Consider the following 23,188-nt stretch of genomic DNA (forward strand, 5'->3'; position numbering starts at 1 on the left):
CAGGCATAGACTGCCCTTGTAAAATAGAATTCATTAAATATTTCATTGAAAATAATAACTGATCTTCAAAGATTTTATGAAATACACTGAATAAATCATCTGGTCCTGGTGCTTTACCTATCTTAGATTTTTAAATTGCTTCTGTTATTTCAAAGGTTGTTATTGGACTGTTCATAATTTTATTTTGTTCTTCCAATAAATTGGGTAAATTTCGATTTTGTACATAGTCATCCATTTCTTCCAATGAAACCTCTTGTTTCTCCTATAAATTAAATCCCAAAACAGTCTTTGGATATTTTTATTATCCATGTGAGTCTTATTTCCTTCGTGAATTTTCAGTCTGTTAATTTGTACAGCCATCTCCCTGGTTTATTTGCGTGTTCAAAAGTTTTCTGCTTTGTATATTTTAATTTCTTTTCCATGTCTGAAACTGTCAACATTTGTTATTGCAATAATTTTAATTGATTAAATATGTTTTGGTCTTCCAATGATTTTTGCAATTCTTTTTTCCTTCACTTTAATCTCATCTAAAACATGTTTGATTTTTTTCAGCTGATTTCTTCTTAATCCATGTATCATATTATTTAAAATAACCTCTTATCACAGTTTTATAGGCATATTGTTGTCAAATTGGATCCCTTACCCATATTTAAATAGTCTTGAAGTATTTTCTTATGTTCTTTGTGATTCTTACATTGTTGTGATCTTTGCATGATGGGTTCATTTAACCTCCACTTAAAAGATTGCAATCTGAATTTAAAATGTACCATCACTGGATCTGAATTTTTTGGGGGAAGAATGTCCATTTTAATTATCTTATGAGCCAAATTTTTGGTAGCCCATATCATGTCAAAGATTTGTCTTTCTGAAAAAAAAGGTAGAGTCTTGTGAGTTCAATTTTGTATCTCCATAATTAAGTAGACCTAGAACATCTGTCAACTCAAAAAATATTTGGGGTAGTTTTCTTTGCATTACTTTTATCTCTTTACCAGCAAATCTGTCCAATTATGGGGTTGTTACCCCATTCCAATTTCCAGGAATGCACCAATGTTGTAAGAAAAGGAAAGTAACTGTTTTGATTAAATGTTCAAAAAATTTAGCCTTTTATTGATATGGGATAAAGAAACCAATAACAATGAATTTTATTCCTTGTAGTTCAGTTTGAACAATTACATATCTGCCTTGGTCATCAGCTAGTAATAGCTGTAGTTGTAATTGACAGCTCCTCTTTCTCATCATTGACCAGCTCCTCTTTCTCATCATTGACCAGCTTTAGCCGCATGCTTTCTCCACCTGAAGCCTCAGGGCTGTCCTGCTGCAGCTGTGCTTTAGTCAAATCCCTTTCAGCTGGCTGCTTGGAGCCATTGACCAACTCCCCTCCTGTCATGTCCGGAACTGGTTCATCCTCCAAGCTGACATCTGGAGAGGTATCTGGGGAAGTGCCCGAGGAAGTCAGTTGCCAAGTGCCCAAATTTATTTTTTTTTTAAATTTATTTTTTTTTTTTCCAAACTCTCCCCCATACATATACTGTGATATTTATCAGATATTAACATACATTCTTTTTACATTCTTATATATAAGATACTTTTAATGAAATAAATACATGCACATGACTTTTNCTTCCTTCTCCCCTCCTTTACTCTTTTCTCTCTCCTCTCCTTTCTCCCTTCCTTCTCTTTCTTCCCTACTTCCCTCTTCTTCCTCTCCTCTCCTCTTCTCTTTCACCACTCTCTCCTCCAACCTTCCTACTTCCTTCTCCCCTCCTTTACTCTTTTCTCTCTCCTCTCCTCTCCCAAATTTTGATCACGTTACCATGAAGATGCTGCAGCAGTCGTTAAGTTTGAAATATGGTCAAAAGTCAAGTTTTTTCAGTGCCGTTGTAACTTCAAACAGTCACTAAATGGATAGTTGTAAGTTGAGAACTACTTGTATATGAAATTTTTTTTTGTAGATTATGTCTTTTCCCAGAAACCAGGACTTTCTTGTTCCTATTTAAGTGCACAACGTGCGCTTATAGTAGAGGTTGAATCTGAATTCTAAATAAGCTTGCTGAGAGATACTAGTGACCACCTTAACTCTGAAAACATTCTTGTTAAACTCCCTTATTTTAGCAGCTGTGTTAAATTTTAGAGACATTAATTACCAGTGTCCGTTTATAGACTTACTATGGCTTTGGTTATTTGCAGGAAAAAAAAAACTTGAAAACACATTACAATAGAGATTCATGCCTTTATTATTTCACACTGGACTGCTGGTATGTATCATTAGATGTTGTAGCCCTGAACACCATTCAGAAGCAAAAAAATGTAGCAGCCTGATTGCTGGCATTCATCACCATGAGTATGTAACATCAATGCTTTGAGCCCTGTACTGGCTTTCCAATCACTCCGGTTGCAATTCAAAATGTTGGTTTTAACCTATAAAGCTCTATAATGGCTTTGTGCTTTCTTTCTCCGGGTGAATTCCACCTATCATAATCATTGTTTTGATCCCTGCTGTGCCATGTGAAGGGGCTGAGTCATTGCATTTGAATGTAGAATAGCTTCTCAATTTGACATCAAGCTGGCCTCCTCATTGTTGATCTTTCTCCAACAGAATAATGAATTCTTCTGGAGGTCCTAGGACAGTGATGGCGAACCTTTTAGAGACCGAGTGCCCAAACTGCAACCCAAAACCCACTTATGCATCGTTGGGTGCCGGGTGGGTTTGGCCCATTGGCTGGGTGTGGCCAATTGGATGGGTGTGGCCCATTGGGTGGGCGTGGCTGTGGTGGTAACGGCAGACTGGGTGGCACTAAGAAGTTCAATCAATCAATTTCAACTTTGCAAGATCTTTTTTTTTTCCCCCGGGAGAAGTTGAAATTGACTGATTGATTGAACCTTTTTTTTTTTTTGCGCACGGCAGCGGAGGCTTAAAGTGAAAAGGTTTTATAAAAACCAGCTGAAGGCCTAGGACTGGGGCGACAGCGCACGTGTCGCCTCTGGCACCCGTGCCATAGGTTCGCCACCACTGTCCTAGGAATCAGGAACAGAAGCTTACTTCATTAGATACACGGCATGGCTAGAATGCCTCTCATGAAGGGTTTGCTGTTTAATCAGATTTGTTAGTTGGAAAATCTATTAAACTTCTGATTTTTGTTTTGCCACTAATATGGCTTTCCTATAATCAAAGATGATGATGAATAAAATGGCACCCACATATGGTGGATTACTCTTATGTATTCTGCTCTTGTTTATGTACAGGGTTAATTCCAAATTCTTCCAAATACAAAAGACTGACCTGTTACTTGAACTGCCAAGCTCACCACACGCAAATCACTTCCCACCAAACAATGAGGCACAACTGGTTCAGAAACGGAATAATGGAAGGGACTGTGGAGGTCTTCTAGTCCTTCAGAGAGCCGGTTAATTGAAAGTAACAGCAAAACTTTACTGGTTACCACATATATATTTTCTGTTTCTCACACGTGTGTGCGCACATACACGCTCCTCCACACTTACCCACATCCTTCTCAACTACGCTGGTAGGCTGGATCCAGATGACTCAGAGTAGGCAGGTTTCAGAATCCCTTTTATGCCCCAAAGTCCTTGCTTCGTTGATTCTCAAGTCTGGTAGATGTTGATGGGACTTGGGGAGGGGTTTCCCATGTGCTCAGGCCCAATTTCCTTTGTCTGTTTCAGGTGAAACATTTTTCCTTTGTCTCCTTAACTACTTGGCTTCTTCTTTTATTACTTCTCCTCAGGGATCTTTTACTGGCTTTTGCCCACCCTGCTTATGTGCCTGCTTCATCCTTAGGTATGGCAGCTTCGGCCTAGTCCAGGGGTCTGCAACCTTGACAACTTTCAGATTTGTGGAAGTCCACAAATCTTAAAAGTTGTCAAGGTTGCAGACCCCTGGAGTAGTCTCACAGAGCCCCCAGTTTCTGTTCAGACATCCTGCAAAGAACTAACCTGGCACAAGGTGCACAACATGAATTCTGTTGGCTCCATTTGCAGTAATAGAGTAATGGTTCGACTAATTATTTTTTTTATTTTTTTTATTTTTATTTATTTATTTATTGAATCTTTATTCTGCCCATCTCCTCTACAAGGTGATTCTGGGCAGCCTACAAACTATAAAACAAGTACAAATAGTTAAAAGGTTAAAATAACGTGCAGTTAAATAGTAGTAAGAACTATACTAAAACCAAACTAAGAATAGTTAAAAGATTAAAATAACACGCAGTTAAATAATAGTAAGACCTATACTAAAACCAAACTAAGAGAGCTAAGAGCCAGAATTATGACGCACCTTTCTGAACACCAAAACAATAGACCTTCATAGTCCCAACCTATATGAAGGATTGCTCTCCAGTGATACTTTTAAAGAAACCCAGATTCTACTGGGTAGAGGGGGTCAGGGATAATGTGTGAGGAATTTTCTAGATATCTGGAAGATAAATACTCAAATTTAATAAAGGAGAATATTTGTAGCTCAGGGTTGACATGAGGGGTACTTGGTGCTCTCTGAGCTTGCTTGTTTTCTTGAGCAGCACTGATGATGTTACCTAGTTTGGGTAATGAAACATCTGCAAGAAAACAAGCAAGCTCAGAGAGCACCAAGGACCCCTTATTCAGATTTATTTGGACCTTGATGGTAACTGGGCAGGTCCAGGGAGGATGGCTGAGGCTCTATCCTATGAGGTTATCTAGGTCAAGTCCTGAGAAAATGGACAGAGTCCTCCACAGCATCAGTCAGTCACTTATAGTCTTGGATCTCTTTGCTCTGATAGCCACTTACTGTAGGTAGACAGGCTGGTTGGAGGTCTTCTAGTCCCTGCTCAGGCAGGAAACCTTATGCCATTTCAGACAAATGGTTGCCTAATCTCTTCTTAAAAACTTCCAGTGTTCGAGCATTCACAATTTCTGGAGGCAAGTTGTTCCACTGATTAATTGTTCTGTCAGTAAATTTCTTCTTAGTTCTAGGTCGCTTCTCTCCTTGATTAGTTTCCACCCATTGCTTCTTGTCCTGCCCTCAGGTGCTTTGGAGACTAGGTTGACTCCCTCTTCTTTGTGGCAACCCCTGAGATGTTGGAAGACTGCTATCATGTCACTCCTAGTCCTTTTTTCCCCATTAAATAAGCTGAGCTAGGCCTTAATGGTTTTGAACTCCAAGCCTGGCAGGAGGCCACGATGCTACCTTTGGAACTTTCTTTCAATGGACTGACACAGAAGGTCAGAAAAGGATATCTTTATTAAGACAAGACTTCTAAGGTTGCTCACCTATATTTATTCAGACTCCGAACATGCAAAAAACAAATGCAAATGTGCAACTTGCATTACTAATTTTCCAGTTTGAAACCTTCACCGAATCACAAAACACACCACTACCCACATTTGTAAGTTAAACCCTGACCTAAGGCCCGAAGCCCTTCGGGTTCAATTTCAACCCTTGGATGTCAACAAAGTTAAGATAGCAGCAGCTTCGCCTGGTTTTTATGCGCGATACACTTAAAACGTGGAACTTCAAGCGCTCCATCCCGGCCACCACCTTGAGTTCTTGGACCCCGCTCTGCGACCATCCCCGCTTTGCTCCACAATCCCTTAAAGCAGCTTCGTCCCTGAATTTCCTCCCAGTTGCTCAGAAGAGATTCGGCCAAAGCCCCATTCGGGATCCAGCGCCACCAAAGAAGGACGAGGGGGGACATGATAGCAGTGTTCCAATATCCCAGGGGCTGCCACAAAGAAGAGGGAGTCAGGCTATTCTCCAAAGCGCCTGAGGGCAGGACAAGAAGCAACGGGTGGAAACTAATCAAGGAGAGAAGCAACCTAGAACTAAGGAGAAACTTCCTGACAGAACAATTAACCCAGTGATTCTCAACCTTTTTAATGCCGCGACCCCCAACCGGTCGTAAGTTGAGGACTAAACCGGTCGTAAGTCGAGGACTAAACCGGTCGTAAGTCAAGGACTAAACTGGTCGTAAGTCAAGGACTACCCAACCGGTCGTAAGTCGAGGACTTTCCCTGCCCGGGAGCACCACGCATGCATGGTTCTGCCCCCTGCGCCGGTCGAGGTGTAGCTGGCAAGCGGCAGAGACAGAGCAGACCGACCACCAGCTGGCCCAGCCCAAGGGAGGTAAGGCACCCGCTGGGAAAGGGGAGAAAAATGGCGGACAGCCTTACTTGGCGACCCCCGTGAAATGGTCGATCAACCCCAAATGGGGTCGCGACCCATAGGTTGAGAACCGCTGAATTAACCAGTGGAACAACCTGCCTCCAGAAGCGGTGAATGCGCCAACACTGGAAGTTTTTAAGAAGAAACTGGACAGCCATTTCTCCAAAATGGTATAGGTTTCCTGCCTGAGCAGGAGGTTGGACTAGATGACCTCCGAGGTCCCTTCCAACTTTATCACCATTATTATTAAGCTGCCGCAGGGCCCGCAGAAGGCGAAGCGGAGATCCAGCGCGGGGGAGGGGGGGCTTCGCATCGAGGACCGCAGAAGGGAGCCGACTCGGCCTGCAAAGGGGCGCATTGGAGAGACAGAGGCCCCCCAAGGAGTCCGGAAGCGCCGCAGATCCCCGAAAAGGGCAGCTGTGGGAGAGGCTCCAAATCAGGGGTTCTCAACCTTGGCCACTTTAAGACTTGTGGACTTCAACTCCCAGAATTCCTCAGCCAGCTTTGCTGGCTGAGGAATTCTGGGAGTTGAAGTCCACAAGTCTTAAAGTGGCCAAGGTTGAGAACCCCTGCTCCAAATGAAGATCGCGACGCATCCGCATCCGCAATCACACACCGCCTCCCGGGCAAGCCCGGGCTTCCCCTTTAAGGCTCCGCCCGTCCACCTGGGCCGCCGCCAGAGACGGAGGAGAAGGCAGGCGAGGAGAGCGAGCGAGCGGCTGCATGGCGGCGGGCGAGAATGACGCGTATCTGGCCTTCGTGGCTTTGCACGGGCCCGCGCTCAGCGCCTCCGCGGTGCCCCCGGACTGCTGGCCCAGCCTGTGGCGAAAGCTGGAAAACGAGGTGGGTTGCCGGTCGGGGAGGCGAAGAAGCGGCGGGGCTGAGGGGCCGCTGAAATCTCGGGAGGCCCGCCGAGTTCCTCCGACGAAAGCGACGCCAAAGGCGCGCTGGGTCCGCGTATCCGGCGAGGGCGAGGAGAGGAGTGCGGCGCCCAGGTCTTGCGCTCCCGTCGCTTTGGAAGTTGAGGGCGCAGGGAAAAAAAGCTGCCGCGCCCGGGAAGCTTTCGCCTCTTAATAACCTTGGCTCCGCTTCCCCGCTCTTTCTTCTCTTCTCAGGGGACTTAAGTAACGTGGAGGTTTTAGCAATTCTCACGAAAAAAGAAACCCGGGTGTTTGCACTGGCCTGCGCTCTACAAAAGTCTCCAACCTTTGGGGCGCAATGGATGAGAAATGCTGCCTTACTGGCTGTGGCTGCTTACCTCCTCGGGTGGATAGTTTCTTGGGCAACAGGTGGCTCAAGGAAAAATAGTGACTCGGAGATAATTATATATATATATATATATATATATATATATATATTCGGTACTGAACCAATTGAATTAGTACAAGAATGCGTGGTTGTTTTAACCGTTGAATCGTGTCTGGTTGACTTTATGGGCAAGTGCTCTCCAGGCCAGGGCTTTTCAACCTTTTCACCCATTGTACCACTTTTAGGATATGGCAACATCCGAGTACCACCAGTCGCTTAGCAAGGTGTCAAAAACCTAATGACCAAAAAAAAGGAAAAAAGTGATAAAGTACAGGTAGTCCTTGACTTACAACAGTTCGCTTAGTGACTGTTCAAAGTTACAATGGCATTGAAAAAGTACCCCCCCCCCCAAGGCACAGCCGAGCAAGACGCCTGCCTGCCCACCCGGCGGCGCTCTTCCTCCTGTCCGAGGTTTTCATTGTTGTGAGCATTTCTGTTGAGGATTGGCAGTGGGTGTGGGGGTTTTATTCCCCCCCCCCGTCTGCTGGGTGGTTGCAGCAGGTTTTGGTCACTTCACATGACCCTGGGACCGTCATAAATATGAATCAGTTGCCAAGCATCTGAATGTAAATCACAAGACCCTGGAGATGCTGCAACATTCCAGCTGATCGGCACTTCTTCTGGGCTCAGCAGAAGCACCAGGATCAGCACCGAGCTCCAGCTGGAGCCTGGCGCTGATCCTGGTGCTTCCACTGAGCCCTGACAGCCCCAAAGAAGCACCGATCAGCTGGAAAGCAGCATTGATCCTGGCGTTTCTGTTGAGCCCTGACAGCCCCGAAGAAGCACTGATCAGCTGGAAAGCGGCATTGATCCTGGCGCTTCCGCTGAGCCCTGACAGCCCTGCAACTCCAGCCGTCTCTCGCTCAGGCTTGTGCGGTGCTGCCACCAGTTCAGCCTATTTCCCTCCCCCGCTACCACTTTTCTAGGATGGTCGCGTACCACCTGCCAGGTGCCAATGTACCACAGGTGGTACCCATACCACTGGTTGAAAAGCCCTGCTCCAGGCTACCCTGTCAAGCAGGTTTTTTTTTATATTCTTTTATGTTCAACTTGGTATCAGGGTTTGATACAAGAAGGTGTGTTCTTTGCTTGCCCCTGTTTTGTCCGCTAACCATTCCTAACATCATTGCCTTCTCCAATGAATTTGCACGCGTGACCTGGGCAAAGTAAAATCAGACGCAGTCTTATGTTTTTAGCTTCTAGTGATGTGTCTGGTTTTATACAATTTAACACCTCTCTGTTAGTTATTGTGGTGTCCATGGCATACACAGTAATTTATGCCAACACCACAGTTCAAAGGCATCAATTCTTCGATCAGCCATTTGTAGTGTCCAACTCTCATACTCATACATCATTATAGGGAAGACTATTGCTCTAACTAGCCAGCTTTTTATATTTCAATCAGTATCCCTACTTTTCCAGATTTTATTTATGTTAACCATTGAAGAGCAGCTTAACGTTATCCTACATTTGATTTCAGAAGTAGAACTGCCGTCGTGAACTATTTTGGATCAGAGGAACATAAATTCTTGAACTAATTCAATTTCCTCCTTGTTGATTTTAAATGTCTCATGTCCATTTGCAGCTGTTGTCATTATCTTTTTCCCTGATGTTGAGGCTCAATCCTACTTTTCCACCTTCGTCCTCGATTTTCCAGATCACTTTTTCCAGGTCTTTCTTATTTTTAGCCAATAGTATCATCTACAATAGTATCATCTGCATACCTCAAATTATTTATGGTTCTTCCCCCAATCTTCACTCCAACACCAGGCAGTTCCAGATCTAATTTCCGCATGACCACTTCAGCATAGAGATTGAACAAAAAAGCTGATCAAATACATCCCTGTCTAACTTCTTTACTGATTCTGACCCAGTCTGTGTCATTTTTGCTTCCTGATCAATGCACAGTGATTGGATGAGTCTGATCAGGTGAATTGGGACACCAGGATCATACAGAGTTGCCCATAGCTTATTGTCTTCCTCACAGTCCAAAGCTTTTCTGTAATCAATAAAGCACACATAAAGATTTTTTTGATAGTCACAAGCCTTATCGATAATCCATCTAATGTTGGCAATTGATCTCAAGTGTCGCGCCCCTTTTTAATTCTAAATCCAGTTTGTACATCGGCTAACTCTTGATCAATGATATTCCATAGCCTCTGTTTAATGATTTTTAACAGAATCTTGCTTGCAAGAGAAATCAGTGCATCGTGCAATAATTGGAACAGTCTTTGTCATTGCCTTTCTTTACTAATGGGATAAAAACAGATCTTTTCCAGTCCTGAGGCCATTGGCATGTAGTGCATACATCTTGACATAGAGCAGTGATGATGTTAACTGGCACAGGGCTTAGTAATTCCATATATATTCCACTAATACCCGTGGTTTTCCAGTTCAGCAATTTCTTCATGGCCCATTCTATTCCTTCTTTCAAGATATTTGGTTCTTGGTTAATTGGGCTGTCATCTTTACCATCTTGATGGTAAGTCAAACTACTATAGAGTCCTTTTGTATACAATATTCTTTCCACCTGTTCTTGATCTGCTGATCACTTAATGCATTCCTCTTGTGGTCTTTAACATTTCCTTCCCGAGCTGAAAAGCTGGATCTCATCGTCACTACGGCAAACATGACCTTAGTATGTCCCTTCCTATTAGCTTCTTCCAGATGTTGACACTGCTCCTTCCACTGCCTATTTTTGCCTTTCCTGGCTTCACGTTGGAAAATTGCATTCAGTTTTTTAACTTTATCCTTATTACCTATGGCTGCCTTTTGCTGATCAGCTATTTTGATGGTGTCATCAGAGAGCCACTTGTTTGTTCTGTTTGGTTTTAGGCATGACACATACTTTCCAGCAATTTCCATGAAGTTACCTTGGATCTTTCGCCACTGTTCATTTGGGTCTTTCCCTTCTAAATTCAGTAGTTCAGACCTATTCTTAATTTCTATGGCACACCATAGGTTAGATGTTGTTCACATTGAATTTTGGGCGGAATATTATCTTTTTTCACCTTGCACAGTTTAAGCTTAAGTTTAGCCACTAATAAATGATGGTCTGAGAGCTACAATCAGCCCCACGAGGTGTCTTAACAGATGCAACTGAACCTTTTCAGCATTGTTGGCATAAAATGAAGTCTATCTAATTTCAGTGCTGTCCGTTTGGTGCTGTCCATGTGCATAAAAGTTGTTTGTGTTGCATAAGCCACGTGTTCATTATGCTGAGATGATTTTCCTGGCAAACTTGCATAGACGACTACTAGCTTCATTCCATCCACCAAGTCCAAACTTGCCTACTATTCTTGCAATGTCTCCTTGGCCCACTTTTGCACTGAAATCGCCCACACTTTACAAAAGATCCTGTTTTGATATTTGCTTGAGAGCACATTGAAGCTCGCTGTAAAAAAAGTTCAATTTCATAATCATTTGAGTCTAAAGTTGGGGGCGTAGATTTGTAGTATGATGATGTTGAATGAGTTGCTTTGAATTTGGATAGATATTATGCAGTGGCTGTATACTCTGTGATTCTCAACACCAGGGGTCTTCAAACCTGGCCCTTTTATACTTGTGGACTTCAATTCCCAGAATTCCTCAGCCAGGTATGCTGGCTGAGGAATTCTGGGAGTTGAAGTCCACAAGTCATAAAAGAGCCAAGTTTGAAGACCCCTGCTCAACACATTTAGCTACTTGTTTGCTTATGCAGAATGCAACTCCTTTTTGTCCGATGATATCGTTTCCAGAAAAATAAAATACTGCCCTGCTGCTTGTTGCCAGTTGCGCCCACCGCTTCTCTGCACTCGCCTGCTGCTGCCAAGTTTTGCCTGCTCACTCACCCGCTCATTCACTGGTTGTGTATGCTCATAGCAGCCGCTACTGGTCCTCCTGGTTTTTCCTTCTCCCATCTTCTCTTCTTCTGCTCCCTCTTCCTCACTTCCTGTCTGGTTGTTTGCTCCTGTTTGCTGACTGTGCTCAGAAGTGGATGTTGAGATCAGATGCCAAAAAGAGTGATGGTACCCATCTCTGACTTACTATATTTGTGTTTCGGCGTGTATTATGTTCTTGATTAACCTTGCTATGAAAATTGAGTTGCTTCTTTTTTAAAAAAAAAAAATTTTCTTACATTTTGCACTTAAATTTTCCCTTCACTTTCTTCACTCTCAAGTCAATACTTTCAAAAAAAATTTATATAAGATGTTTGATAGATATTTAGATTTTTAAAAAAATGTTTTGAGCTTAAATGTTGAAGGTGGATAGATTATATTTAGAGAAAGTATGGAGTGAATAAATATCATATAGTTTTTGAGTAGATATATTGTTTTTACTTATTGCTTTATTAGAGTTAAAGTAGGTATATATTGATTGTATTATGTTTGTTTAGTTAAATTGTAATCTAGATATGGAATGGGATGTGTTTTAATCCTGTATTTGGTTCCGGGAAGTCCATGGGGGGAAGGGGATTAGGGGAATCATAAAAATTGATGTATTAACATGTTATAGGTAAACAATAATTGTATTGATAAGAGGAGATGCTCAGCTGGTATCCCAAATTGCACTCGATGAGGTGGACAGAAAGGGGACGGGACGTAGCTAGGTGGAAAGGAGGAAGGAGGAGAGGTTGTGGGTTAGAGGGAGGAAGGATAGGAAAGTGGATGAGCGTGGAGGCAAGGCGGGGACTGCCGAGCGTTTCCGACAAGGTATTGACTTGGATTATTTTTTGTTTGTATATTTAAATGCATCATATTGCTATTTGTTGTTTAAATATAAAAATCAATAAAAAATTTATTTAAAAAAAAGAAAAAAGAAAATTGAGTTGCTTCAAAATGGGTGATGGGAGGTTGTGATCTTTGGCTACAAGCAGTGGTTCCCATAGTCTGGTTACTACAAGTAGTTTCTGTTATTGTTATTGTTTTAAAAATATATGCCACCAAACTCCTTAACAGCAAGGCAGATGTGGTTTGCCATTGTCTTCTTCTAAGAAGATATTTTGATATCCATTTGTATTTCGCACCCTGGTACTTCCTAATGATATCCGCCTGAAGTACTAGCTAGATCAGATATTGCTTAACTTTTCCGAGATTAGCCGTGTTTGGTTGGTGCTCCTACCTGCTCTCATGCTTTGACTTAAAAGGATATTTAACAAGTGCTCTATCAATTTGTGCTGTTTGCTCTTCAATTGTCAATATTTTTGGTTATGATTCTAGGTCTTCGATGCAGGTGAGTATTTTGGGATAATGCAGGTGGAGGAAGCAAATGAAGAAAGAGATAACGAAGAAACAGAGGAGGAACTGAAAAGGAAATCCAATCTTGGCAATGAACTTTGCTACAAAGTGATAGTCACAAATGAAAATGGTCTTCAGGCATCAGATTGTGACAGGTGAGTTTTTGCTTGAAAACACTTTTAAATTTTGTGATGTTTACAAAGTATTTGCAGGATCGTGAATCTAGTTAGTTTCCCAGCGTAATAGGGGAAGGAAAGGGCCAGGGGCAAGCCAGCTCTAATTCTTAACATCACCTCATTATGTGTGTCTTTGTGACCACAATGAAAAAAAATATGCCCCCCCCCTTGAATATCACACACATTTTGCCATTTTGCGGCAAACTTTTAGCAGCATGAGTGCTGGGAAGGTCACGTGCAAGCTGAGTGCCTTCAGATATCACATCATTTTGCATATATGTTTTTGAATGGTATCTTGCAACAGAATATTTTGCTTGTACAGTAGTTAAACGTCAGTATTTTAACACTGATGCTCAAGGCTTTTAATGGTTTAATGCCAGTTATTGGTTAAGAGATCTTTTCTCCCACTGTGTTAGGATTGGGGGATTAGGCAGGTGCCTCACTTTCCACAGTTGTTGGGAGATCCAGGATGTGTCATGTGGGAGAGGATCTTCTCTGTCATTGTACCTAATGATCCCTATACTCTTTTCTTGGAGAGTTCAGATTGGTTCTAGTGTATTTATTTTTACTGCATTTTTGTAATTTATTTACTTGGCTTTATTTGATTTTTTTTTATTGTAACTTGCAACAAGATGCTCTGAATTGTAGGCGAATTAGTAATTATTTTAAATATTTAAATCAATATATAAAAAGGCAACCTAAGAGGGATTGTCCATAATGAAAGAAAAAAGGAAGCGGGTCAGCAGGAACAGGGTTATTTCAGTTATGGTACATAGGTTTAGTAACAAAATAGTTGTTATATCAAAGTTTTCAGAGAAGGAATTTGAAAGAAGGTAGCATCTCAAGGGCTGAGTTTTGTGTGGTGGGAGTTCTTTTGACTAGTGGTGGTTGAAAGCCAAATGAATGGAAGCAACAGATCATAATTTATAATATCTACAATGAAAAAGATAAGGAGGACAGAGAAACGGAGAGTTTGGAAAGTTTACATCAGCTATGGTAAATTTTCCAATGGAAACGGATAGAAAGGACCATATCCTTGCAGTGAGTCAAATATAAGAAGTATTTTTCTTCTTGAAACTGCTTCTGCTGGAAACTGCTTTTATACTCCAAAATAGGAATAAATTGAAATTCTGATTTGGGGATTTACAGATTAGATATGTTTGTTATTATAAAAATGGCTAGTATATATTAAATATGTGAAAAGTAAAAAGTTGAGGCTGTATTTTTATTCTACTGCACTGAAGAAAGTTGCAAGTTAGTGCTTTTCTTCTTCTTTTTTCTCTTACCCCACAGTTTTCCCCCCCCGTCTTTTCCCTCCCTCATTTCCCTATTATTTTTGTTACATTTGTATTTTACAGTATATTATGATAACTTTAATAAAATTATATCTAAGGAATTTGGGGATACAGGTAGTCCTCGGCTTACAACAGTTCATGGAGTGGCCAAAGTTAACAACAGCACTGAAAACAATGACTTATGACTGTTTTTCACACTTACAACCATTGCAACATCCCCATGGTCACGTGATCAAAGTTCAGATACTTGGCACCTGATTCCTATGACGGTTGCAGGGTCCTGGGTTCATGTGATCACCTTTTGTGACCTTCTGACAAGCAAAGTCAATGGGGAAGCCGGTTTCTCTTAACAGTCATCTTACTAGTTCAACAACTGCAGTGATTCGCGTAACAACTGTGGCAAGAAAGATCGTAAAATGGGGCCAAACTCACTTAACGACTGTCTCGCTTAGCGACAGAAATTGTGGTCATAAATCAAGGACTACCTGTACTCTGAAGTGGAAAAGAAATGAAAATAAACTTCCTAATCTTTTGCTTTGCTTTTGGATTTACATCCCAGCAGAAGTTTATGTTCTATGAGCTTTATGCTTAACATGTCTTTATCTTTGTCTTCCAAGCGTTTTTCTTATTGATCATGCCTGGACGTACCGTGTGGAACATGCCCGCCAACAGCTTATGGAGGTTCCTGGCCTGCTTCACAGAATGGCCAACTTGATGGGGATAGACTTCCATGGAGAGGTTCCCGATGAGGCGGTGGTCAATCAAGTCTTAGAAGAAATGTGGAGATACAACCAGACCTATCAGCTGTCATGTGGGGTATGGTCATAAGAGAATGACTGAAGTTGTTAAAGATCTCTAGCTTTGATGTTGTAAGTCAACTATCTTATGAAAGTGTCCTGAACAGGGATATTTCATCTCTTATGAAGAGGTATCTGCAGAATATAACTTTCAGCTTCAGAATTTTAGGTCCGCCTTTCCCAACCTACTGTCCTACAGTAGAATTGGATTCTACAGCATAACCAGTACTGAATATTGTAACTTTCCAACCCAATATAAAGAATACAAACCTAACAAAACATTACAGCTTTATTTAGAGCTAGGTATTAAATATTTCTCAAAATATAGGAGAAAGTGTGTTGGGTGTCTATTTGTACTTAAGTATGAGCCAGCAGCGTGCTTCAGTTGCCCCCCAAAAAAGCCAATGCAACCCCAGAATGCATCAGTAGTAGGATAGCATCAAGACCACAAGAAGTGATAGTACAGGTGAGGCTACACTTGGAATACTGTGTTTTATTCCGTCACCACGATACAAAAAAGATGCTGAGATCTTAAAAAGTGTGGAGAGAAGAGCAACAAAGATGATAAGGGGTCTGGAGTCTAAACCGTAAGATGAACGATTAAGAGAAGTAGGTATATCTAGCACAAGGAAGAGAAGAATTAGGGATGACATGATAGCTCTTTTCCTGTATTTGAGAGGCAATCCCAGAGATAACAGTTGACTTATTTTCCCAAGCATCTGTTTGTAGGACAAGAAGCAATGGGTGGAAACTCATTTGAGATCCTACTTGGAATTTAGGAGAAATTTCTTGACAGTGAGAGCAGTTAACCAATGGGACAGCTTGCTTTGCTGGAGGCAATCAAGAAAAGACTTGACATTTATTTGTTTAGGATAGTGTAAGGACTCCTGCCTTTGGCAGGGGATTGGACTAGAAGGTCCCTTCCAGCCCTATGATTCTAATTATCTGTGATCTTCACTGGATATATTTGTGTAATGTTAAATAAAATGAAAAGTAATTTAGAAAACTGGAATTTCATAGCACTAAATGCCAAAGGGTCACATAGAATTCCCTTCTGAAATCAACCATCCATGTAGGAAAGAACTTTAGCAACACAGTTCCTTCATTTATTCAGCTGGAATTTCTATTTACAAGGATACAAAGAGTAATCTCAGCAAGTAGACTTGGACAACCTGTCTGAACTTGAAAACTAAACAAGGTCTAGTATGAATGGGAAACCTTCAAGGGCTATCAAAGCTATATTGGAAAGCCAAAACATCCTTTAAAAAAGGCAGGTTTTTTAATATTCTTGCCAAGAAAAGTACATGTTCATGAATTCATCAGAAATCACATTTATCTTGAGACTTGACTGCAATTTTAAAAATTGTTGAGGTGAATAAGAAGGGAAACATGTAAAAAAATTCAATGTAATAGAAGTACATTGTTTTGCCATGGTATATTAAGATAGCTTCTTATTGATGCATTTTTGCTTTTTATCTATATATATATATATACAGACAGCTGAGGAGAAAATCCCAGTTTGGTACATTATGGATGAATTTGGATCCCGTATCCAGCATTCAGATGAGCCCACTTTTGCAACAGCACCTTTGTTTTACATACCACAACAAATTGCTTATACTATTCTCTGGCCCTTAAGAGACCTTGAGAATGGTGGTAAGTATGTCTGTGTTCCCATTCTGCTTTTGGAGTAGGATAAATGTTCAATCATATCAACTGCTTGTAAATTCAACATTGATTCTTTGAAAACTGGACAGGGAGTGCACTTTATGGCCTTCCTTCAAAGCACTGCTTTTGTCATTGAAATCTGTGTGGGAAGGAAAATGGAAATTGTATCTGTATGTAAGTGTTTATAATACCAATCCAGCACCACATACTGTTCTTAAAAACATACAAAACTCAAAAAAAACAACCCCACAAAACCCTGGCATCAAATCCAAAACATACTCTAGGACAGGGCTTTTCAACCAGTGGTACGGGTACCACCTGTGGTACATTGGCACCTGGCAGGTGGTACGCGACCATCCTAGAAAAGTGGTAGCGGGGGAGGGGAATGAGCTGTACCGGTGGCAGCACCGCACAAGCCTGAGCGAGAGATGGCTGGAGCTGCAGGGCTGTCAAGGCTCAGCGGAAGCACCAGGATCAGCGCCAGGCTCCAGCTGGAGCTCGGCACTGATCCTGGCGCTTCCGCTGAGCCCAAAAGAAGCGCCGATCAGCTGGAATGTTGCAGCATCTCCAGGGTCTTGTGATTTACATTCAGACGCTTGGCAACTGATTCATATTTATGATGGTCACAGTGTACAGGGACATGTGAAGTGACCAAAACCTGCTGCAACCACCCAGCAGACGGGGAGAATAAAAACCAAACATCCCCCCACCCCATCCCCGCTGCCAATCCTCAACAGAAATGCTCACAACAATGAAAATCTCGGACAGCAGGAAGAGCGCGGCCGGGCAGGCAGGCAGGTGTCTTGCTCGGCTGTGGCTTGGGGGCCACTTTTTTCAGTGCCATTGTAACTTCAAACAGCCACTAAGCGAACTTTTGTAAGTCGAGGACTACCTGCACTTTATCGTCAAGTTTTTGACACTTTGCTAGGCGACTGGTGGTACTGGTGGTACTCGTATGTTGCCATATCCTAAAAGTGGTACAATGGGTGAAAAGGTTGAAAAGCCCTGCTCTAGAACAGCTCACATTCATCTGCTTCCAGAAGGTAGCTAAAGTCAAGCTAAGCCAACCTGTAGTAGGAGGCCATTCCAGAGGGCTGGTGAGGCTACAAAAAAGCAATGTTTCTGTTTCCCATACCTCCCCAAAGTGGGGAACCGCCAGTTGCTTATCCTAGTAGCTGCAACATTTAATTCCAACTCTTTTCTCTTAACTGCGTGGAAAAGAATATCCCCCACTAAACCAAGATACAGGTGATAAGATTTTACTTGGCTGGTAGATCTAGAGTGATTTTAAGTCGTCGTTCAAAAGGGGCAATAGCAACATATCAACTTCTCCTTCACTTGAATCCCAACAATTGTATTGTTGAAATGCAGAATGCACCACCAGGAATGCATTTTGGTAACAAAGGATTATGAGTTCAGTTCAGTTCCGGTACTCATAACAAATTTTTACATTCATACACCTCAAATAGATGCCTAATGCATCAGCCAGATTTGGGGGGAGAATCCCAGAAGCCTGCTCTTTTGTCTATTTCTATCATTCACTGCAGAGTTTTGAATTCTTTCAATTCTTTTCTTTGCAGAAGAAGTAACCCGGGATTACGCCTATGGGGAAACTGATTGTTTAATTAGAAAATGTCGGCTGCTGCCATGGAGATCCAGTGAGCTGCTCAATGTCAGCTGTTTCATCACTGAACCCTCAGATGATCACTACCAGGTACAATTTTTTTTTTAAAAAAATAGTTAAAAATCCATCTAATTTAGCTATAGACCTACCATAGCTTCATTCTAGGAAGCTCTTGGTGACTTTTCATCTGGAGCAGTGGTTCTCAACCTGTGGGTCGGGACCCCATTTGGGGTCGATAGACCATTTCATGGGGGTCGCCAAGCAAGGCTGTCTGCCATTTTTTTTGTCCGCCATTTTTTCCCCCTTTTCCGGCGGGTGCCTTACTTCCCTTGGGCTGGGCCAGCTGGTGGTCGGCCTGCTCCGTCTCTGCCGCTTGCCAGCTACGCCTCGGCCGGCGCAGGGGGCGGAACCACGCATGCGCGGGGCTCCCGGGCAGGGAAAGTCCTCGACTTACGACCGGTTGGGTAGTCCTCGACTTACGACCGGTTTAGTCCTCGACTTACGACCGGTTTAGTCCTCGACTTACGACCGGTTTAGTCCTCGACTTACGACCGGTTGGGGTCGCAGCATTAAAAAGGTTGAGAACCACTGATCTGGAGGTTAAGATACAGACTTTTTTTTTGTGTGGTTTCACACGTTCTGTTTTTTTAATTAACAAAGAAAGGAAGTAGTAGCAAACTATTTCTGAAAATCTAGTGAAAGAAAACTACAGAAACTAGCCCAGGCAGCCGTCATGAATCAACAGTGACTTGAAGGCACAATAATATTGTGTGTGTGTGTGCGTGCACATACACAAACATACATATTCATACACATATTAAATAGGATTGTGGATGATTTAAAAAATGATTCAGGAAGGAATTGTAAATTTGATACCAGCATTGCTTCAAAGGAACCATGTCTTTTTTCAGACTTCCACAAAAATCTAGAAGGGAAAGATGCAACTTCTTTAAGGAGCTGGCTTACTAGAGCTCGTTTGATTACTGTAACTCCCAAATCAAACAACATTGTTCTGAGGAAATTATGAAATGTCCTTTGGACAATGAAGAACAGAGAGAACCTGTCAATGTAGGAGCAGTAGAGATACGAGGAAGGGAGGAAAGAAAGAAAGAAAGAGAGAGAGAGAGAGAGAGAGAAAGAGAGAAAGAGAGAAAGAAAGAAAGAAAGAAAGAAAGAAAGAAAGAAAGAAAGAAAGAAAAAGAAATGAGGGAGAGTCAGGGAGTCCTTGAGGTTGTAACTCTCCCTTGCAGCCCCCAGGAGAAATTTGGTGAATTTTCTCCTCATAGCAACAGCAATCAAGCTGGGGCAAGGAAGGCCAAGGAGATCAAAGTAAACTCTCTACAGGAGTGCAATAATTATAAATGTATAGAATGAATCCTTTCCCAGAGACAGTGATACAGTTACTAATCTGTTGTGAAGACCTAGAAATGAACAAGGCGATTACTAGAAGACGGCAAGGGTTTGTTAAAAACATATGCCAAACAAACCTTATTTCTTTCTTTGATAAAATGACTAAATTTATGCATTAGGAAAATATTGTGAACATACTGTACTTAGACTTGTGATATAATAAACCACTGCCTGCTTCTTGATAAAATAGAACTATGTGGGATAGACCAGGGGTCCTCAACTTTGGCAACTTTAAGACTTGTGGACTTCAACTCCCAGAATTCCTCAGCCAGCTTTGCTGGCTGAGGAATTCTGGGAGTTGAAGTCCACAAGTCTTAAAGTTGCCAAGGTTGAGGACCCCTGGGATAGACGGTACCACCACTAGATGGATTCACAGTTGGCTGACTAACCACACTCAGCATATAGTCCTTAATGGAACTACGTCTACATGGACGGAAGAATGCAGTAGGGTATCTCAGAGTTCAAAACTTAACAGCTGTAATGATTCAATTAACAACTGTAGCAAGAAATGTAGTAAAATGGGACAAAACTCACTTTAACAGCAGCATACATTTTGGGCTCAATTGTGGTCGTAAGTTGAGGGCTACCTGTATTGGGTCCTATAGTCTTCAACATCTTCATAAATGATCTAGATGAGGAGATAGACCTACTTCCCTGGGCATAGGTCCTGTGCAATTCTGGATGATATGGGATTGAAAATTCTTCTTAACAAGCATGGTAAAGGTAGTGCAGACATGGATGATATTTTTTGAATCAAAGCCTGGGTTATTTGTTGGGTAGCTTCATTGTAGCCAGCTGCTTTTCTGCCCACATCACTTTTTTGCCCAATAGGCTACAAAGTGAACAGATGGTTCATGCTGAAGTTCAGAAGTGTTTGCTTGCAAAGGATAACATGACATTAAAACTGATGGGGTTCTTTGTGTGTGCATTTTAGGCTATATTAACTGAAAACAAAGAAAAACTGCCTACTTCAATAAAGCTTCCCATTTATGAGAAGAATAAAATCTTCAAGTACGTATTTCCAAATGTTTTTGCCTTCTAGATAAGCATCTAAACTGCTGTGGTTTTTTTTTTTTAAATCAGCTTTTCAAAGAACGAAAACCCCTCTGTAACCAGGAATTTATCATCTTTTGTCTTGGATGGGGTTGCACTAACTCAGACGGACCAGGTGCGTAACCTGGGCGTTCTCCTGGTCTCACAGTTCCTGCTTGAAAAACAGGTGGCAGCTAGGGCCTTTGTGCAGCTTTGTGTTGTGTGCCAGTTACGCCTTTTCCTGGATAGGAAGTTTCTCTACTTTAGTCACTCATGCTTTGGTTAGCTCCTGTTTGGACTGTTGCAACAAGCTGTACATGGGGCTGCCCTTGAAAAGTATTTGAAAGTTTCAGCTCTTGCAAAATGTGACTGCATGTGCAATTTTAGACACCCAAAGAATGACGCAGGTAACATCTCTGCTCTGCAACCTGCACTGGGTGCCAATTTCCTTCTGGGTCCCATTCAAGGTGTTGGTTGTCACCTATGGAGCCCTATGTGGTACGGGGTCAGGCTACCTATAGAACCATCTTCATCCCATTGCATTAGCCCAGGGGTAGGCAACCTTGGCTCTTTTATGACTCGTGGACTTCAACTCCCAGAATTCCTGAGCCAGCATTTCTCTCTTCATGCTTCATAGTGTCCCCCTAAAGCAGGGGTAGGCAACCTTGGCTCTTTGATGACTCATGGACTTCAGAATTCCTAAGCCAGCATGGGACTTCAACTGGGAGTTGAAGTCCATGAGTCATAAAAGAGCCAAGGTTGCCTACCCCTGCTTTAGCCCATCCCACCTTATCAAACAGGGAAGGTATATTGCAGACTCTGTCAGTTAAAGTCTAAAGAACTCTGGCGGGGTCCAGGAAGAGATCTTTCTCTGCCATTGCCCCCGCCATGTAGAATATTTTTTTCCCAGGAAGTGAGACAGGCTCTACTCTTTTGGCCTTCTGAAAAGGAGTCAAAACATGGCTCTGCATGGGGAACCTAGAGAAGCATGCAGCCATGGAGCTGGTTAGTCCTGAAAGCTCTTCCTTTGTCCTTTAACTCATTTTAATAGTTTAATTCACCCTCGCCTCCTTACAATTGTTAACTTTTATATATACTGTTTTATATTTTAACATTTTATTACATATTTCCCGGAATCCTTGTTTGAGGGAGATGAGTAGTTCAAAAATGTGAAAAGTAAACAAGCAAGCATGAGAGGTGATACTGTTGCATGAATCTTTGGTGATTTGTGCTGTCTTCCAATCAGTCTTCAAGCCCATTGTGAAGTGTTGATATTAACTTAAAATAGCCCGAAATAAATTATTGATTTCCCCCCCTCACATATATTTGCCCAACTGCTAATATTACATGGCCCAAACAGCAACTCAGAAGGGTTGACGTATACAAATTATTCTCCACAGTAGAATAGAAATATTTCTCAGGAATGTCAGGTGTGTTACAACGTCTGAATCGCATAATCTCTGTTCATTTCCCCGATCTTTCTGTTAGAGTTTACACCGATCTCCAGCAGGTGCGTCAGAACCTGAGTCACCCCCGCTTTGAGTTTACGGACTTGGAACAAGAAGCCGATGTTCTCTACGTCTTCTCCCACTTCAAAGATTACAGGTTACACAGCTATTTCCCTGCAAGTAACAATTATTTTTACCTATTCAGTACCTGTATATTTGACTAAGGGGGTCCCCTGTGCTAAATGCCTTCCTGCTCTTTCAGAAAACTAAGTGAAGAAAAACCTCATGTGATGGTGAATCAGTTTCCGTGTGAAAATCTCTTGACTGTGAAGGACTGCCTGGCCTCAGTTTCGAGAAGAGTTGGAAATTCAGAGGGCCCAAAATGGCTACCTCACACTTTCAATCTTTGTACCGAATTGCCACAGTTCATCAGTTTCTTTCAGCAACGTGAGAACAGGTATAGGGCAGCTAATGCGTTTTCATCTTCCCTCATATTAGCGTCCATTCTTAGTTTGTAGATGCCGGATGGAGAGAGATAAAAGAAGTCCTTATGACACCTCCAGGAATACTCATTTAAAGCCTCCTTCTGTGTGGAAGCTCTGAAGTTCTCCAGTTTTATAACATGAAGACAGGGACAGAAAATTAGATATTGATATATTTTACATACATACACACATATACGTATATATGTATAATGTAACAACCCAACCACAGCTACGATTTGAGAACCATTAAAAAGGGGAAGATAGAGCACACTTGTAACTGTGTTAATAAATAGATCCTGAGGAGCTGGGTTGACAGTAGAGCTGAACGATGTAAGTGATGGCAGGATGCCTCCGCCTTCCCCCATTGCAGGGTTAGATAGTAATGGCAGGATTGACACCCATGAGAAAGTAAGCAGAAGAAGTAAGGAGAAGCCGAACAGAACAGGATGGATACAACGTTTGATCGGCTGGGACCAATTACCAGATCCAGGAGTCGCGCGCAGGCATTGGCTGGTGTATAAAAGTATTTTCTCCCATTGAGTTATTTGTGCCCTGATGATGTTGGTAGATTCCAA

At 42.1% G+C, this 23,188-nt stretch overlaps 1 protein-coding gene across 3 annotated transcripts in view; it reads left to right on the top strand.

Moving 5' to 3' along the window:
- The first annotated feature begins 6,841 nt into the window (after positions 1-6,841).
- Positions 6,842-23,188, top strand: part of TTLL12 (tubulin tyrosine ligase like 12) — a 26,978-nt gene continuing 10,631 nt past the window's right edge. For all 3 annotated transcript variants that reach the window (XM_015828706.1, XM_015828707.1, XM_015828708.1), the window contains exons 1-8: positions 6,842-6,997; positions 12,661-12,833; positions 14,767-14,965; positions 16,443-16,602; positions 18,195-18,328; positions 20,583-20,659; positions 22,169-22,285; positions 22,391-22,585. In XM_015828706.1, coding sequence (XP_015684192.1) covers positions 6,878-6,997; positions 12,661-12,833; positions 14,767-14,965; positions 16,443-16,602; positions 18,195-18,328; positions 20,583-20,659; positions 22,169-22,285; positions 22,391-22,585 — 1,175 coding nt within the window. In that variant the 5' untranslated portion in view covers positions 6,842-6,877. The remainder of the gene's footprint in view (positions 6,998-12,660; positions 12,834-14,766; positions 14,966-16,442; positions 16,603-18,194; positions 18,329-20,582; positions 20,660-22,168; positions 22,286-22,390; positions 22,586-23,188) is intronic.

Source organism: Protobothrops mucrosquamatus, unplaced genomic scaffold (assembly GCF_001527695.2).
Source record: "Protobothrops mucrosquamatus isolate PMUCROS unplaced genomic scaffold, P.Mucros_1.0 scaffold4808, whole genome shotgun sequence".
Classification (NCBI taxonomy): domain Eukaryota; kingdom Metazoa; phylum Chordata; class Lepidosauria; order Squamata; family Viperidae; genus Protobothrops; species Protobothrops mucrosquamatus.